Source organism: Sminthopsis crassicaudata, chromosome 6, assembly GCF_048593235.1.
Source record: "Sminthopsis crassicaudata isolate SCR6 chromosome 6, ASM4859323v1, whole genome shotgun sequence".
Lineage (NCBI taxonomy): Eukaryota > Metazoa > Chordata > Mammalia > Dasyuromorphia > Dasyuridae > Sminthopsis > Sminthopsis crassicaudata.
Genome location: NC_133622.1, coordinates 78,999,933 through 79,018,609, shown reverse-complemented (window position 1 = coordinate 79,018,609; position 18,677 = coordinate 78,999,933). Strand labels below are relative to the sequence as shown.

General features: G+C 29.6%; 1 protein-coding gene across 4 annotated transcripts in view; it reads left to right on the top strand.

Moving 5' to 3' along the window:
* The window catches only part of LRBA (LPS responsive beige-like anchor protein), a 742,057-nt gene that overhangs the window by 109,824 nt on the left and 613,556 nt on the right, over positions 1-18,677 (top strand). For all 4 annotated transcript variants that reach the window (XM_074272516.1, XM_074272513.1, XM_074272515.1 and 1 more), the window contains exons 15-18: positions 464-543; positions 2,352-2,414; positions 5,567-5,664; positions 10,619-10,711. In XM_074272516.1, coding sequence (XP_074128617.1) covers positions 464-543; positions 2,352-2,414; positions 5,567-5,664; positions 10,619-10,711 — 334 coding nt within the window. The remainder of the gene's footprint in view (positions 1-463; positions 544-2,351; positions 2,415-5,566; positions 5,665-10,618; positions 10,712-18,677) is intronic.

The following is an 18,677-nucleotide window of genomic DNA, read 5'->3' as shown; positions in this document are numbered from 1 at the left end:
TGGTTTGTCCCTTCACAGTCTGTAGAAAGAGGTATTCTTTATTGGTGAAAGGCAGAAAAAAATTGTTTTCCAAAATGAGTCAATTATGGTACTTTTGTACATTATAGTATAGTGATTATTAGAATTGCATATTTATATTTGTGTGTTTCTTTCCTTCAGATGTTTCTTTGGAATTCTTGACTATTCAAAAAATCCTTTCATGAAATTGCTTTGTTAATTAACCATTGAGTATAAACATGTTTCAGTAGTATTTCAGAATTCAGTGATTACCTTCAATTTGAACTGGAGATATTGCAATTCAATTAATTGATTTTTGAAATTCACCTCAGAAAGTTAAAGAAGTTAGAAATCAAATTTCTAGAAAAGTGAATTTTGTATAAATAAATCAAAATGGATTTATTAATAAAAAAATAGATGTTTTGGATTTTTACAAACATATTGAATACATTTTTTGTTTTAAAAGATGGACCTCGACCTAATCAGAAGGAAATTCTTTCCCTACGGGCATTATTATTGATGTTCATTAAACAATTGGTGATGAAGGTGAGTAAACCTTTGTTTTGATTTTTTTTTGTCCTGTATTTCCCTTATCTTTAATAGTTTGCAGTTTCACAATAAAGCCCAATATCATCCTAACAATTTCTTCTTTATCACTTTAATGAGTAAAATAGAAATTCAGGCCTTTTAAGAGTTTTCACTTATTTTCTTTCATATTTTTATGTATCTAGACCCAAAATACCACCAAACTGTTTATATTTTTAAAAGTAATTCTGTCCTTGTGTTCAAGTTGAAATTATATGGCCTACTTGGAATTCTTCTTTTTCTCATATATTAGTCATATTAAAGGAACATCTCTATAAAAGGTGGATCAGTCATGTAAATGAGTAAATTTTTCTCAATGGTCTATTATACTTTTTTTTTTAAGGAGCATTTTTTATTATAAGTTCTTTGGAATTGTCTTTTTCCATGTTATTTTGTGGGACAATGCAGGTTAAGTGACTTGCCCAGACTCACATAGCTAATAAGTGTCAAATATCTGAGGCTGGATTTGAATTATTCCTTATTCCAGGGTTATTATTCTACCTGCTGCATCACCTAGCTGTCTCCTGAAATGCTGGTTAAAATAAAATTGAGTTTTAAAACTATGATCATGTTGATTTGATATTTTACACAATTCTGATATCTAGACATGTTTGATGTTAACATTGTTCTTTGCTTTTTCTTGTGCTAGAAAGCACTGTTCATTGAGAATAGGCACTGAAGGAAGAGTCAAGAAATCCAGTTTGGAGTCTTGGTTTTACTGTTTATTTCTGGTGTGACCTGAAATGTTAATGTTAATATATTTTTCTTAATTGAGAAAATGAGGATAGCAAAATATCTGTACAGTCTATCTCAAAGAATATATGTAAGCATCATGTGGTATAATTTAAACCTCATTGGTTTAAAAAAATTATGCTAGAACATTGTAATAACATGTAGTATAAATGTAAAATGTATTATTAATAGCAGTAGAAGAGTTAACATATATTCTTAGAGGACGTAATCCTTTTCCACATAGTATAATTTTTTTATTTTTTTTTAATTCATTTTTCCAAATTATCCCCTCCCTCCCTCCACTCCCTCCCCCTGATGGCAGGTAATCCCATACATTTTACATGTGTTACAATATAACCTAGATACAATATCACATAGTATAATTTTAACTTAAAAATATAAGCTAATTTTCCATGTGTGTAGGACATTCAAATGTATCTTTTCTTTTCTTAGTCTTGTTCTATCCCTATAGTTTTTATCTTCTCTAATTTTTGTAGGTATAAGAAAAGTATAGTATAAAACTATGTAAATGGATATTGAGACTATTGTACTTATTCACAATTTGATTATTAGTTTACTATTCAGGGTTCTATAGAAATATCTATATCTATATCTATATCTAGATATATCTATATCTATATATATAGATATATATACATGTGTATTCTCCATAAATTTATGGCTATATATGTCTATCATCACATTGATCATGTAATTACTTGTCATATGAACACAGAGGCACATATGTCCATAAATTGTACATGGTCAAAGATGTATAGTTATGTGTGTGTGTGTGTGTGTGTGTGTATGCATATTCCATTATCAAATAAAAATTTTATCATCTTTATGTACGCTAACCCTTATTTATGATACAACTTCATGCTAAAATTTAAAATAAATTTAGCCATATTAAGCCATCTCCATCTTTTATTTTTGAGGCAAATGTCCGGATCTAAAGATCTTTCTGTGTATTATGTTTCTATTAAAATTTTCCTGTCATTTCACATAGAAAATATAATTTTTTTGTACATTTTAAGGATTCTGGAGTAAAAGAAGATGAATTACAGGCCATTCTCAATTATCTACTTACTATGCATGAGGTAACATTTGAATTTTTAAATTATATTTTATGTTGGAACTGTACTACATGGTATATATTTTGTTTAAATTTTACTTTTGAAGCAAAGTAATATTTTTCCTGATCTTTTATATATTATTATTATTTGTACCTAAGGAGCAAATATTTCAAATTAGGAATAAAGGCTTATAAGAAAAAATATATTTTAGGAATATTCTCTTTTACCACAAGATGGCTCTGCAAGGAGAAGATAATGAGTGATTAAAGCCTCTTAAATTTGGAGTTGAATATCTTTAAGTTGATTTGGAGAACAGGTCCAATTTATGTTGTTAAAATATATTAATTTTGTCTTTGAAAAGGCCAAAGCAAAGAATTTTGAAAAAAAGGCAATATGTAGCTAATCGTGGATGTATTACATATTTTTGTTTTATAACTTTTTTCTATTTAATTTTACATCTTTAGAATATTACCTATTAAGTTAAACAACTAATTTTAGTAGGACTTAAAATATTATTAGATTGTCTAAAGGATTTCTGGAACTAAACTTGGGATTTTTACCGTTACATTTTCATATAGTAGTACCAGGCAAAATAATTTATACTAGATACAAGTAACACCTTAGGAAAAAGTAAATGGGAAAATAAAACTGGGATTGTATAAGTGTTTTTTAAAAGATGTTTAAATAACTCAAAAATTGGGCAGCATTTGTTTTTTTTTTTTTTTTTTTTTTTTTTTTTTTTTTACTTTGTATAGTTATATTCTATTATGCTCTTGATCTTGTGATATATTAAACATTTAATTATAATAAAAAATATAAATAGTTCCTAGTTTCTCCATTTTAAAAAGTAATATATAACCTGTCATATATTATTTTTTCCCATAATAGCTTTTTATTTTCAAAATATATGCAAAGATAATTTTCAGCATTCATTTTTACAAAATCTTGTGTTCCAAATTTTTTCTTTCCCTTCCTCCAATCTCTTCCTTAGAAAGCAAGTAATTCAGTATGTGTTAAACATGTGCAAATCTTCAATATATATTTACACAATTATCATGTGCACAAGAAAAATTAGATCAAAGAAGAAAAAAATGAGAAAAAAAACCAAAAAGCATTCAACAACAAAAAAGGTGAAAATTCTATGCTGTAATCTACACAGTCCCCCACAGTCCTCTCTCCGGTGTAGATAGCTCTCTCGATTACAAGTCTATTGAAATTGGCCTGAATCACCTCATTATTGAAGGGAGCCAAGTCTATGAGAATTGATCATTACATAATTTTGTTGTTGTGTACAATGATCTTGGTTCTACTCAGTTCATTTAGGATCAGTTCATACAAGTCTCTCCAGTCCTTTCTGAAATCATCCTGCTAATTATTTTTTAATAGAATAATAATATTCCATAACATTCACATACTATAACTTATTCATCCATTCTCCAACTGATGGGATCCACTCAGTTTCCAGTTTCTTGCTACTACAAAAAGGGCTGCTATAAATATTTTTGCACGTTTCTCCATCACTTTCATCATGATTGAAACATGAGGATTTCCAAGGTATAAAGACTCACACTAATAATTTGATAATCACCTCTCAATGGTTCTACAATACACATGAAAGAATTCTTCCATAACATAAAGCTATGTCAATTTCATGCATAGTTGATCCCTCAGTTCTAATTATACAGAGAATGGGGCTTATTAACCTTAATTGTTTCTCTATTTATTAGGGACCTTAATTCCTTGATTTAAGGACAGAGAAAAGGATGGCTTTTAAAGTTTTTGAGCCAATAAAATCATAACTCTATGCCAAAATTTGAAGAGTTGAAGGGAGACAATTAGTATCCCATATTCTTATCATATGTAATCATTTCCCTAAATCATGTAAATTTTATATACACAATATTTCTTGCATGCGTTACCTCTTCTTTTTTTTTATTGCCATAATCTTATTATGGGCCCATTATGACCACTTGCCTATCCTAATGAAATAGCTTTTTCTTGAAATATCTTTTTTTTTTTTTTTTTTTTTTTTTTACTTTGTATAGTTATATTCTATTATGCTCTTGGTCGTGTGATATATTAAACATTTGGTTATAATAAAAAATATAAAATAGTTCCTGGTTTCTCCATTTTAAAAAGTAATATATAACCTGTCATATATTATTGATGAGATTATCTGAATCATTTTAGACCTTGGGGAAGGGAATAAGTTTATTTTCTTTATTGAAATATGTTTATGTTTAGATTTTTTAATACTCATACCCCTTGAAGTGTTAAAGTGATTTGTATTTCTCTCTGGATTTATGTGGCTATCTTTAGGGTTTCCTGACTTCCAACATAGATTACTGCTATGTACAATTTTTAAAAATTAAATAATTATTTGAATTACTAGTAATTGTTCTTTACTTGGGGGCTTAAGTATTGTCACTATCCATTTAGCCTGTTGTAAGTATTGGGACTCAAATACTAAATTTTAGGGGCCCAGGAGAAAATTCGAGTACCTTATATATTCTTAAAAATATACTACTTTAAGAAGTGATATTAACAACTTATTCGAATCTAGGGAGTGATCTATAAAATCTGCATAAGTTTATAATGCTCATGTGTACTTCTAGTGGCCCAACCTTTTATTATTTCCCATGTATAAATATCCTTGTATGCTACTGCTAGTATGAAAGAAAGCCTCTGGATTGTTTAGTCTCAGGAAAATATTTACATTGATCCAAGTAGTGATTTTGCAAGAAATTTTGGGTCTCAAGAAAATTTCAGCAAAGACCCATGTATAATAAATACTATAATGTTTATAAAATAATATGTAAGATGTATTGTAGGGATCTTCCCTGTTAGGCAATACTTAGACAGTATTCCTCACAAAAGAAAGAAGAAAAAAAAAAGCAATTCATTCCCCCCCCCCTTTTTAAATTTTAGCATGTTCTTCATTATTTTTATACTTTGTCAATGCAGACCTTTATGTCCTATTAAATATTTTATTGAAAAGTTTGTCTTTATATAGGCTATTCGATTCCTTTTTTTTTTTTTTTTTTTTTTTTTAATGCTTTCAAACTAATCTTAGTTTGTCTTCCCTCCCAGCTGCCTTGGTGAGAATTATGTAATCTAGGTTAAAATTAATTGTTGTTGTTGTTTTTTTTTAAATTTCTAAAATAAAATCAAAATAGGATGACAATCTAATGGATGTACTACAACTGTTGGTTGCACTAATGTCAGAACATCCTAGCTCTATGATCCCTGCTTTTGATCAGAGGAATGGATTACGGTAAGAATTTACTAGTATTTGTCGAAGCTGAATGCTTATTTCTAAAATATATTAAGTCAGCTAAGTGCTAAGATAATATCTGATCTCAGTTGTAGGTGACTTACTCATGCTATATATTTAGTTGTTGCATCTTGAATGCTATTATTTAATCTTCAATCATGAATCTCGAAACAAATCATGGTTTAATTCTTCATTCATTTCATTGTGTTATGTTAATAAATTTTATTTTCTCATCATATAGTTTAAAGAAATTGAATTAATTAGAATTTCTGTGTTTAGTAGAAGGATGAAAGTAAATTTTGGCATAGGTACAATTTTATTATAGGAAATAAGTGTTAGGAGTGTTCTCTTATAAAGGTATTTCCATGTTCTAGAAGCTGGTCCATGGCAATTGTCTTTTGTTGGTATGGTGATATAAAATTGATAATTGATTTCATAAAATAAAAAATACTTTATGGGATAACATAGTAAATACTTTTTCATATAAATATTGATATAGAAGCATTTCCTCTTAAAATCTCATTGTATACTGTTTTTGTCGTAAGGGGAGATTAAAACTGAAAAGTAACTGGAAGCATTAAATATTAATAGTTGTACTGTCGAGCAACAATTTTCCTTTTCTTCATTGGTTCTCAGCCCTGATATATTAATCATTTTTCAGAAAAAAAACTCACTTTAACTCCCAAATTACATAAAACATTTAGGATTAACAAAAACATTATATTTGGATGTAAAAAGGGATGAGAATTTTGTAGAATTGCTACCTTCTGTTGTGTTTTGTGTTCTAGATCACTTTTTCACTTTCTGGGATATATTTAGTAGAGCTGGACATCAGTTCTGATTTTCAGTAAAAGTACATTGTGCTGTTGTCACTTAATGCAATTGCTTTTTTAAAGGTTTGATCTCTGTAGTTCTTGGGATCATTGATTTAGAATTGCAGTGAACCTCAATTGCATTATGAATAAATTCCTCATTTAATAGATAATGAAATTGAGGCCTATGGAAGTTTTAAATGAGTTGCTTACATTTATTTATTTCATCTTAAGATGCTGTTACATTTTCATTTCTGATAGCTACCAGAACTGGTTCAGGTCTTTTTTTTTTTTTTTTTTTTTTTTATCAGAAGAGTAACTAAGTGTCTTGTGATGCTTGTTTTGTATCTCTGTGGTTAAAAACAGTTCGAAACTACTAAACATAGAAATGATGTGCTTTTGTGGTCCATTATGATGTTTCTATGAAAATATTAAAGTAACAAGCTGAACTTTCTTGCGTTTCAGAATGAGGAAATGAATTAGATGCCTTCAGAAAGAAGTTGATGGTTTGATGGCATGGAAGATAGGCAGCCTGATTTATTGGAAACAAAGGATTTAGGTTAGATACTTCCATCTGTGGGACCCTATGTGACTTTACAAAAGTCATTTAACTTCTTGGGTTCATTTTCTTAATCTATAAATAAGGGAATTGAATTCAGTGATCTCAGTCTTGTAAATCTAAATCTGATTTTATGATATTTCATTGCTAATTTTATTAGTATCTTTATGGATATCTGAATATATATGTGATATGTGTCTTGATATATTGCATAATCTTAAATCTATAGCACTAAGAAAAATTAGATAAAAATACTATTTTAAAACATACTTTTTATTTAAAGCAAATACGGTTTTAAAGCAACAGTGATAGAAATAATTTGTTTTCATATATCTTAAGCTATAAATGTTTCTGCCTCAAACTTTTGAACTTGTGGATTCTATGACCTTTTAAAGCATAATTTACCACTTAATTGAATAGAGGAAATAAAAATAAATGTTTAAACCATTAATATTTAAAATTTAAAAATATATTTTTGGTCTAATATTGAGAACATTTATTCTTTAGTAGTGTTTGGATGACAATGATTATATGTTGTAGTCTTATCACTCTTGATTTTCCTGTGTGTGATATTAATATTTCTAATTTTAAAAAATATTGCTGTACTCCAATTCTCTTCCAAACACTATTAGTGATTGAATGTTGGGAGCTTTCTTTCCAGTGGTAGCTTGGGGTTATTGTAAGAGCTTTCCTAAAATAATTTAAGCGTATAAATAAAAATTGCCTTTTGTTTCTTAGAAATCTGATATCTGCTTAACAAATATGTTAATCTACTTCTCCCAATAGTGCAAATGTATAATTCATCATGGAATATTATTGTGCTAAATAAAAATTCTTACCTACTTATTAATGAATTTTAAAAATCTTACATAATCATAATTTTAAAGGTATTTTAGAGGCAATTGAACTTACCTAAACAATATAATCCCTTCTAAATTAGAACCAACATGCTGGACCATTCATCCCTTGTTTGACTATCTCATAGAGTGAAGGAGAATCTAAGAATTGCCAAGACACTTTGGAGAGAACTGTTAGCAAGCTTTTCCTTATATAAAACTAAAATCTGCTTCTTTGGAACTTTCACCTCTTTTTTTTAATATCTGTCCTCTACAATGAAGTAGAACAAGTCTTATCTCTTTAGAGAGTTGAAGACCTTTCTTATGGCCCTCCTTAAGTCTTCTTTTCTCATCTTGCCATTTTTTCTTCTGGTTTCTTTCCTTTGAATATCATCTAGCTTCTTTATTCCTCCTAAAATGGGATGTTTTCATTGAATATAGATAGTATATAGTCACCTTCTGAGCCTTCCATTTTGATCAACCAAAGTTTATTCCATAGTTTCTTTGTGCATATTTATTTTCATGTTGTCCCTTTCATTACATTTTGAACTCTTTGACATTTAGAACTTTTTCCTTTCTTTGTAGTACTTTATATAGTATAGAGTAGGCACTTAAATGTCTATTGACTGACTAGATCAGAGTATCATAAAGAACACTGAAAAGGTAAGAGAAACTTTTTTTGAAGGGTTTTACAAGGCAAAGAGAGAATTTTATATTTGCTTTTGGAGACAAGGGACAGAAACTAGAGTTGATTGAACGGGTGAGGAAGGGTGTGTGTGTGTGTGTGTGTGTGTGTGTGTGTGTGTGTGAGAGAGAGAGAGAGAGAGAGAGAGAGAGAGAGAGAGAGAGAGAGAGAGAGAGAGAGAGAGAGAGAGAGAGAGACAAAGAGACAGAGATATACACATAGTTGGAGTTGTACTTTAGAAAGATCAGTTTGACATCTAAATGGAAGATTCATTTGAATGAGAGGAGGCCTTAGGCAAGAGGAGTAACAGCAAGCTATATAGTATAATATAGGCTTGAATGTGATGAAGGCTGTACCAGGGAAGTGGTCATGTTTAATGATAGAAGAAGTCTATGTGAGAAATAATATGAAGGTAGTAATGGTAGAATTTGGCTGATTGGATATTGGGAAGTGAGAGAGAAGAAGATGAAGGTTTTAAGTTTGGGTTACAGGAAGGATGATTGTATAATTTGAATGTACAAAGAAATTAAGAAGAGGGGAGTATTTGGAGGAGAATATAATTAATTCAGTTTAAAAATGGCTTTTTGATTTTTAATCAAATGAATTCTGTCAGATTGTGTGTATATGTGTATATAGCTACATTTTGATGACATATATGTAGTATATATATATATACAAATATATAATAGCTATTGTATATTATGTACTTATGTATTATATTAAACATATTATATATTATGTATACAAATTACATCATAGTTTTAAGTTATTAATCATGACCAGAATATCAATAATTAACAATTAGTGGTATCTGTGTTTTGAATCATGTCTTTTAATTTTTATGGGTAAATTGAAGTAAGCTATTAATTGTTCATGCTATTTCCCAACTGAATTTTAATTAGTCTTTTATTCATTCATTCATTTATTTATATATATGGACATGCCGTATAGAATCCTTTCCTTAAATAAGATAATATGAAATAGGACTAACTCTAAAGAAGAATGATGCGCTCAACTAAGGTTTTATACATATATGCACACATATATACATTTTGCTTTTGTACTAGCTATCCCTCATTCTCTAGTTTTTCAAGATTCATTCCAAATTCCACCCTTCTTCCGGATGTCTTTCTTGGTCTTTCCCATTCTCCCTAGCTATTAGTGTCTTCCTTCATATTACCTTACATATACTCTGTATGTCTTTTAGATGCACAGGTATTTACATGTACATTCCTTGGTAGCAATTGCTATTGTTGTCTTTCTTTGTTTCTCCCAACACTTACTTCTTAATAAATGCTTCTTGTTATATTGATACCTTCTTAAAAATATTAGAGAACTCAGTTAATAGATCATGATAGAACATCATCATCAGCATCAGCATCAGTTTCCATTAATAGAGTGCTCTGTGCCAGGCACAGTGTTAACACTTTAAAATTATCTCATTTGATCATCATAAAAATGTTGGGAGGTAGGTGTATGTTATCCTTCATTTGCAGATGAGGAAACTAAGAAACAGTAGATCAGTGACTTGTCCAGAGTTACTTAGCTAATAACTGTCTGAGACCAAGTTTGAATTCAGGTCTTTTTGACTTAAGACTTGATATTCTAGCCCCTGTGCTACCTACCTCTTTGCTTTTAGATGATAGGTGATCATAAATAATTCCAAAGTAGAGGGAGCATGTGTATCTCTGTATTGGATCTCAGCTGCAATATGAAAATTGTCATATTAAAAGAATAATAGTATTTAGTTTAGTTTTACTTGCATTCTTGTCAAAGCTTTCAAAAAGTGAATAGACTTTTTATTCTTGCTCCATTGATAGTAACTATTGTTATGATGATAGTAATCAAATTTTCACATTTGACATCTATGAATTATGAGTATATTTTGTCAGCTATGGTGATGCTGCTTGCTATCATCTCACTTCAACTTTAAATTGGTCCCATAGATTAATGAATGTTTTTATTTAAAAAATTTCTTACATTTTCATATTTTCATTTTAAAATTAACCTAAGGTTTTTTTTTTTTTTTTTTTTTTTTTTTTTTTAATTTTCTCTTATATAGAGTGATCTACAAACTTTTGGCATCCACAAGTGAAGGAATTAGAGTACAGGCTCTCAAAGCATTGGGTTACTTTTTGAAGCATCTGCCCCCAAAGTGAGTATAGATTAACTCTAAAATGAATTTTAATATTAATTTTTATAAAATTATATTATTACCTTAAATTATTACTGTCTGCCATTTATGATCTTTTAGCTATTAATCATTTTCTTTTTCCCCTTGCTTGCTCTGTCTTTAAAAAAAAATCTTAACAGATAAGCATATTAAAGCAAAACAGATTCTACACTAATCATTTCTAAATATTTGTGTCTCGTTTTGCATTTTAGTTCCTTCCCTCTTTCATGGGCTGGATAGCATTTATTTTTACTTCTGGAATCATGTTTCATCATTGCATTGATCAGAGTCATAAAGTCTTTTAGAGTTGCTGTTTTTTACAGTATGAATTGTTCTGGTTCTGCTCACTTCACTCTGAAGCGATCTGTATAATTCTTTTTATTTTTATTTTTTTAAAATTATTTTTAAAAATTTTATTTATAATTTTTTGACAGTATATATGCATGAGTAATTTTTTTTATAACATTATCCCTTGTATTCATTTTTCCAAATTATCCCCTCCCTCCCTCCACTCCCTCCCCTCAATGACAGGCAATCCCATACATTTTACATGTGTTACAATATAACCTAGATACAATATATGTGTGTAAATACCATTTTCTTGTTGCATATTAAGTATTAGATTACGAAGGTATAAGTAACCTGGGTAGATAGATAGTAGTGCTAACAATTTACATTCACTTCCCAGTGTTCCTTCTCTGGGTGTAGCCGTTTCTGTCCATCATTGGCAATCTGTATAATTCTTAACAGATTTTTCTGAAGCAACCTCTTCATTTTTTTCTCTTAAATTTATTATTTTTTTTCAGTATTCTTTCATTTTAAAATTTTGAGTTCCAATGTGTTTTCCTTCCTTTCTTACTTCCTATATACCTATTGAGAAAGAAAAAGCATAAGATCAATTGTACATGTGAAATCATATTTACATATTAGCTGTATCATTTAAAAAATCCAAATAAAACAAAGTGAGAAAATTATATTTAATTTTTCATTCTCAGTGCAAGGTCGATAACATTTTTCATCCTTTGGAATTTCTTGGATCATTAATCAGAGTAGTGAAATCTTTCTTAGTTTATCATCATTAGAACATTATTGTTACTGTGTATAGTAATGTTCTGATTCTTCTCACTTCATTTTGTGTCAGTTCATACAGGTATTGCCATATTTTTTTCTGTAACCACCCCTCTTGTCTTTTTTTCCAGCATAGTAACTCTATAACAATCATGTACCACAACTTGTTCTATGATTCCCTGATTTTGAAAAGCATTCCCATAATTTTTAATTCTTTGTTACCACAAAAAGCAGTTATTCATAATTTTGAACGTATAGATCTGTTTCCTTTTTCCTTGATCTCTTTGAGATACAGACCTGGTAGTGGTACCAATAGATTAAAGAGTATGGTGCAGTTTTATAGCCTTTTATACATAATTGCTAATTGCTCTTCATAATTATTGACCCATTCTCAATTCCACCAACCATGTATTTGTATACTATTTTTCTTCATTTCCTCTAGCATCTGTCATCTGATGTGTGTGAGATTCTTTAATTAGCATTTAACTAATTTTAAAATTGTTAATCATTGAAATTTGATTTAATCTCAGAGTTGTTTTAATTTTCATACTTCTCATTAACAGGGATTTAGAACATTTTTCAGATAACTATAGATCTTTTTGATTTGTTATGAAAACTGAATGTTTATATTCTTTGGACAATTATCAATTGAGTAATCGCTCTAATTTTTCTAAATTTGATTCAGTTCCCTATATAGTTGAGAAATGTGGTCTTTATCAAAGAAAATTGATATAAAATTTTTTGATATTTTTTTATTATCTATAGTGTTTTTTAGTAAAATGTAATTTCTCTTATGATTTCTTTTAATTAGGTCTCTGCTTTTGTTTTATCTGAGATCATGATTGACACCCCTGTCTTTTTTTTTTTTTTTTTTTAATTAAACTCAACTGAAGTATTATTTTAACTCTATATGTATCTTTTTGTTTCAGGTATATCTCTTGTAAACTATATATTATTGGGTTCTCATTTTTAACCATTCTTTTATCCACTTCTTTTTATGAGTAAGCTTAGCCCATTCATATATACATTTAAGATTACTATGTATTTCCTCTCTTTTTCTTTTTCTTCTTTTTATCTTTTTCTCCTTTTATCTCCTCCTTTCTCAAGTCTTTTTTTTTTTTTTTTTTTTTTTTTTTTTTTTGCTGCCTCTCTTAATACACCCTTTCTTTTATTATCCCTATCTGCCCCAGCCTTCATTTCTTATCCTCTACCTCTTTTATTTTCCTATTGGGTAAGGTTTTTATTCTTAAGATTCTGTCTATCTTTGTAAACAGATAGATAAATTTTCCTCTTTGAACCAATTTTGATGAGAGGGAGGTTCAAGCATTGCTTGCCAACCTCACCCTCCATTTTCCTTTCTACATAGAAGCTCTACCTTATGTGCCTGGTTTATGTGAGGAATTTCTTCCATTCTGTCTCTCTCTTTCCTGTGCTTATCAGTGCTTCTCTTTTTCTCACACTTTTTTTTGGTGGTAGGAATCATCCTAATATAATCCATCTATACTCATACCCTCTATCTCTGTTGCCTACATTTAACTGCCCAATAAAGAAAAAATTCTTGGAAGTTACTTATAGTTACATATAGGAATGTAAAAGGTTTAACTTTAAGTACTTTATTAGAACTCTTTCATATTTACTTTTTCATGCTTCATGTATACATAGACTTTTTGTGAATCTCCTGTTGGATATCAGATTTTCTATTCAGTTCTGGTCTTTTCATCAGGAATGCTTGAATGTACCCTGTTTCATTAAATGTGTATTTTATGCCCTGAAGGATTACACTCACCTTTGTTAGCTAGATAATTCTTGGTTGTAAGGCTAACTCCTTTGCTTTCCAAAATAACATATTTCAAACCCTCTGCTCCTTTAATGGGCAAGCTGCTAAATCTTACTGAGGAAACTGAGGAAGTCAAACCTATATATTTCCGCCTTTAAGTTGCAGCTATACTTCTAGCCCAGACAAAAGAGAGTCTCTCCCCTCAAAAAAAATTGTCAACATGTCATAATATAAAGCATTTTAACATAAACATAAGATGTTTTAATCATAAAGATATGCAGACATACAGTTCAGCTGTTTTAATTATGCTCATCTCTTTAGGACCTCATTTGAGGTTTTCCTGGCAAAGATGGAGTGGTTTCCCATTTCATTTTCCAGCACATTTTAAAGATGAGGAACTTGAAGCAAACAGGATTTTGTGACTTGTCCAGGATCACACAGCTGGCAAAAGTCATATTTGAACTCTGGCTTCCTTGATTCTAGGTTCTGCACGTTATCATGGGCGTCATCCACCTGCCCACACACATACATACACACAAACACATGTATGCATACAGATATATATGTATGTGTGTGTATATGTATGTGCATGGGTATGTTTGAATGCATATATTATGTATACACCATACGTGCTCCTTTTCTTCTTTCTTTGATTTTCTTCGATAAACTTTATAGTGATTCTACTTAGGCAAAGGATATTAGGTACAGTTAAATAACTTTTGAAACAAATTCCTTTCCAGACTGTCTAAACCACCAGTTCAGAACTCTAAGAATCGTATATTATTATACTTCTTTTCATACAACCTCTCCAACATTGTCATTTTCTCTTTTTTTTGGTCCACTGCCATTCTAATTGATGATTGAATGATTTTGAGGATTACTTCTTTGTAATATACTTTCACATTTGGTATTGCTAGGTCCCCTTGGTTTCTACCTCTGCACCCGTATTATTTCTCTTGACATTTTTGACCTTTTATCCTTTCAGATCATTTTCATAGTTGTTTTTTTTTCTAGATTTGTAAAGTAATCCTTCAGTAGTTTGATTGGCATGGCACTTAAGTAGTATTGTTATTTTTTTATATTGACTTGATCTATATTTGAGTAATTAATTTTTCTCTAATAGTTTAGTTCTGTCTTTATTTCAACAATGTATTTTAATATTCTAATTCTTTATGAATTTTGATAGATGCTTGTCTTTATACATTCTGTAATTATTTTAAATGAAATTCTATTTTTATTTTTCCCTGTTTAGTTTTATTGTTAATATGTGGAAATGGGGATGATATATATATGGACTTATTTTATGTACTCCAACTTTTCAGAAATTATTATTTTAATTATTTTTTAGCTTACTATTTAAAATTAACATCTCTCTAAGTGATAATTTTATTCTTTGCCTGTAATTTTTTATTTTCTTTTTCTTGTCTTTTTGCTATTGTTAACATTTCTAGCGCTATGTTAATTAATAATAGTTATTCATCAAATTATTCAGTTCATATGGTACCATAGATTTTATTGTTTATTTTAAATTTTTGCATGTTTTCTTAAGAGCAACATATTGTTGTCCTCTGTTTTATATGAATATTTTCATCCATTTTATATTCAGTTATGATTAGCTCTGGTACTTTTTCTTCTCTTTGCTTCTCACCTTTTCTGTTTTTTGTTTTTTTATTTAAGTTTCTCATCCCTTTATTTCTTCTGTTAAACCTGTCTTCAAAATCCTTCACTTCTAATCTAAGTGTTTGGTTTTTTTTTTTTTTTTTTTCTTTTTTGCTTATAATTAATCCATTTTTCTGTCTTCTTTTTTATTCTCCCCTTTCCCATCTCTCTACTTTCTCTTGCTTCTCTATTGAGTTCAATATATTTCTGCACCAAATTCTGTGTGTATTTGTGTTTTTTTTTTTTTTTTTTTTGCTTTAATTTTTGTCCTTAGCATTTATCCCAGTATTTAATATACAATAAGAGCTTAGTAAGTCTTGTTGACTTGATTGTGTATTTGTGTTTTCCACTTTCATTTGAACAGATAGAAGGAAATGATGTTCAAGTGATTCTTGCTTTCAGGTTTACATAAACTTCTACTTGTGCACTCAGATTATAAATTCTATCACCTTTTCTTCCCTCTTTTTAACTGTCTTTATTTTCTTTTTCCCCTTATGTTTTTTTTTTCCTTTTCAGTATATCAAAATCTAACAAAAATCACTGAGTTCTTTCATCTTATTTGACTCCTTCTATGATCATGTATAACAACAGTTTATATTATATCTATGCATATAGAAGATGAGTCCTCCCCATTAGAATGTACAGGCTTTTTCCTTATAAAGTGTTTTCTGATTACTTACCTGTATTTACTTTTTTATGGTTCTTTTTATTCTTGTGATTGAATTTCAAAGTTTTTATTCTGCTCTGAAATATTGTTCAGTAATGCACAGAAATTCTTAGTTTCATTAAAAGCTCATTTTCCCTCTGTAGGATTGTACTGTTTTGCCAGTTATTTTTTGTTGTAAACCTATGTTTTCTTCCTTTTAAAATTCATATGCCATGATATCTGCTCTTTCATAATCACACCTGTTAAATCTTACATAAGCCTGACCATGATTCCTGTACTCAAATTCTTTTTACATGCTTATGGTATTTTTTCTTTGATCTTGAAACTCTTGATTTTGGCCATGACATTCCTGGATGTTTTCATTTTGATGTTTCTTTTTAGAGATGATTGGTAAATTCTGTTTTCATTTTGCTCTCTGGTTTAAGAGTTTGGCGCCAGTTCCTTCTATGATTTCTTGAAATACAATGTTTAAGCTCTTCCTTTGGTCATGGTTTTCACATAGTCTAATGATTCTTAGATTTTTCCCTCTTTTATTTTCTAGAAAAGTAGTTTTTGATACGAGATATCTTAAACTATCTATTTTCAATCTTTTGAATTTGTTTTAATGTTTTTTCTTAACTAATAGAATCATTAACTTGTATTTAATCCATGATAATTTTCAAGGAGTGTGTGTTACTTCGGTAAGGTATATTATACAGAAGCTCAGCTGTTGATTCTCCTTCTAGTTTTTTCTTCAATAGTTCAAATTCTTTTTTTTCCAATTATTTTACATCATTTCTTCTAGGAATTCTAACTGATCTGATGGGTAAGCTATATTTTCTTTGAGGTTTTGCTACTAAGTGTTTTAGAGTTATTCTTTTGCATTTATATCTTGAATATCCTGGCATCACAATATAGCTCTTACTTAAATAATTACTTTTTATTTTCAAAATACATACAGATAATTTTTAACACTCACCCTTGCAAAACCTTGTGTTCCAACTTTTTCTTCTTTTCTTCCCCCCATCCCTCTCCACAGGACAGCAAATAATCTAATATAGGTTAAATATGTACAATTCTTCTAAGTATATTTCCACATTTATCATGCCACACAAGAAAAATCATATCAAAAAGGAAACAAAAAAATGAGAAAGAAAACAAAATGCAAACAAACAATAAAAAGAGTGAAAATACTATGTTGTGATCCACATTCAGTCCCCGCATTCCTCTCTCTGGATGCAGATGACTCTTTCTATCACAAGTCTATAAGCCTGAATCACTTTATTGTTGAAAAGAGCCAGGTCCATCACAATTGATCATCACATAATCTTCTTGTTGCTATGTACAATCTTCTCTTTTCTTAGCATCATTTCATATAAGTCTCTCCAGGTTTTTCTGAATATAATAGCATTTTTATCTTAAAACTTACCTGCTTTTGGCATTTCCATGTCTTAGATGAGTCAATGCTCATCACCTAGGTGTTGTCTTAGATTTCTTTTCTTCTTAGTCATATTAGAAGAAACACCCTGAAGTTATTTTCTTTAGTTTGAGATTTCCTTATTCCAGGATTGGAATGATAGAATTGTGACCTCTGAATCCTACAGATAAGTTGTATAATGGTGGAGTTAAGTTGTATTGTTTTTTCCTGTTCAATAATATTGACTTGTCCCCTCACCTTTTAACATTTTATGTTAGTTATGCCTATAATGTAACATGACTATCCATATATATGTCTATATTTTTGAGGGGAAGACTTTATTTTGCCTGGGCTATAAGTATAGCTGCCATTTGAGGACAGATGCATGTAATCTTCGACTTTCTCAGTTCCCTTATTAAGCTGGTTTCCCCCTAATTAGCCAGCACTATGCGATCCCCGAACTACTCTCTCCTATGCATCCTGGATCTTATACTGGAGTCAGGCCAACAATTGGTTTAGCTTACTGCATCTCAGTCCTCCTAAATCAAGTTTTCAACTTTTAACCAATTACAGAAATTGAGGAGTATCCCACCATTCTTTTCTATGGTATTTTTAATCAACCTTTCATATTAATATCAAGTAATAAATTATTGTTATCTGATCATATTTTGCTCAATATAAAAATCGAGGAGATAAGCAATATTGTGTAAATGATACAATTGGCTCATCATAGATTATACATGTTGATCTAGAAGGCTTTCTTTTTTTTTTTTTTTTTTTTTTTCCCCTGAAGCAGTTGAGGTTAACTGACTTGCCCAGGGTCACACAGCTAGGAAATGTTAAGTTTCTGAGATCAGATTTTCACTCAGGTCCTTCTGACTTCAAGGCTGGTATTCTATCCACCGTGCCATCTAACTGCCTCTAGAACTGACTCTGAGAGGTTCAATGAGTGTCCAAGATCACAGATTGTAATTAAAATTAAAATTTATTTTCAGGTCTAAGTCTAAGGCGTAACAGTCCAGTATGAGGGTATTATAATATGATATTATATGATATTTTTGATAATATAATATAACAAAATAGTTTATATAACAAATAGTTATAGCAAAATAATACTTGAAAGTCTATAGGAAGTGCTATTTCTACCACACCTAACCACAATAACAAACAGAATGTAGTCAAGTGATAGTCATATCAGCTTGACTACTTTTGTTTTAGAATCTAATCTTAATAGAACCTAACATAGTGATATGTTAATGTCATTCAGTTAATGATAGATTTGATATGCACTGTGGAGAATTTTAATCGAGTCCTTAACATTCTAAATCTACATCATTTATAAATTTTCCTTGGTAATTATGGAGTTTTTTATTTTAACCAA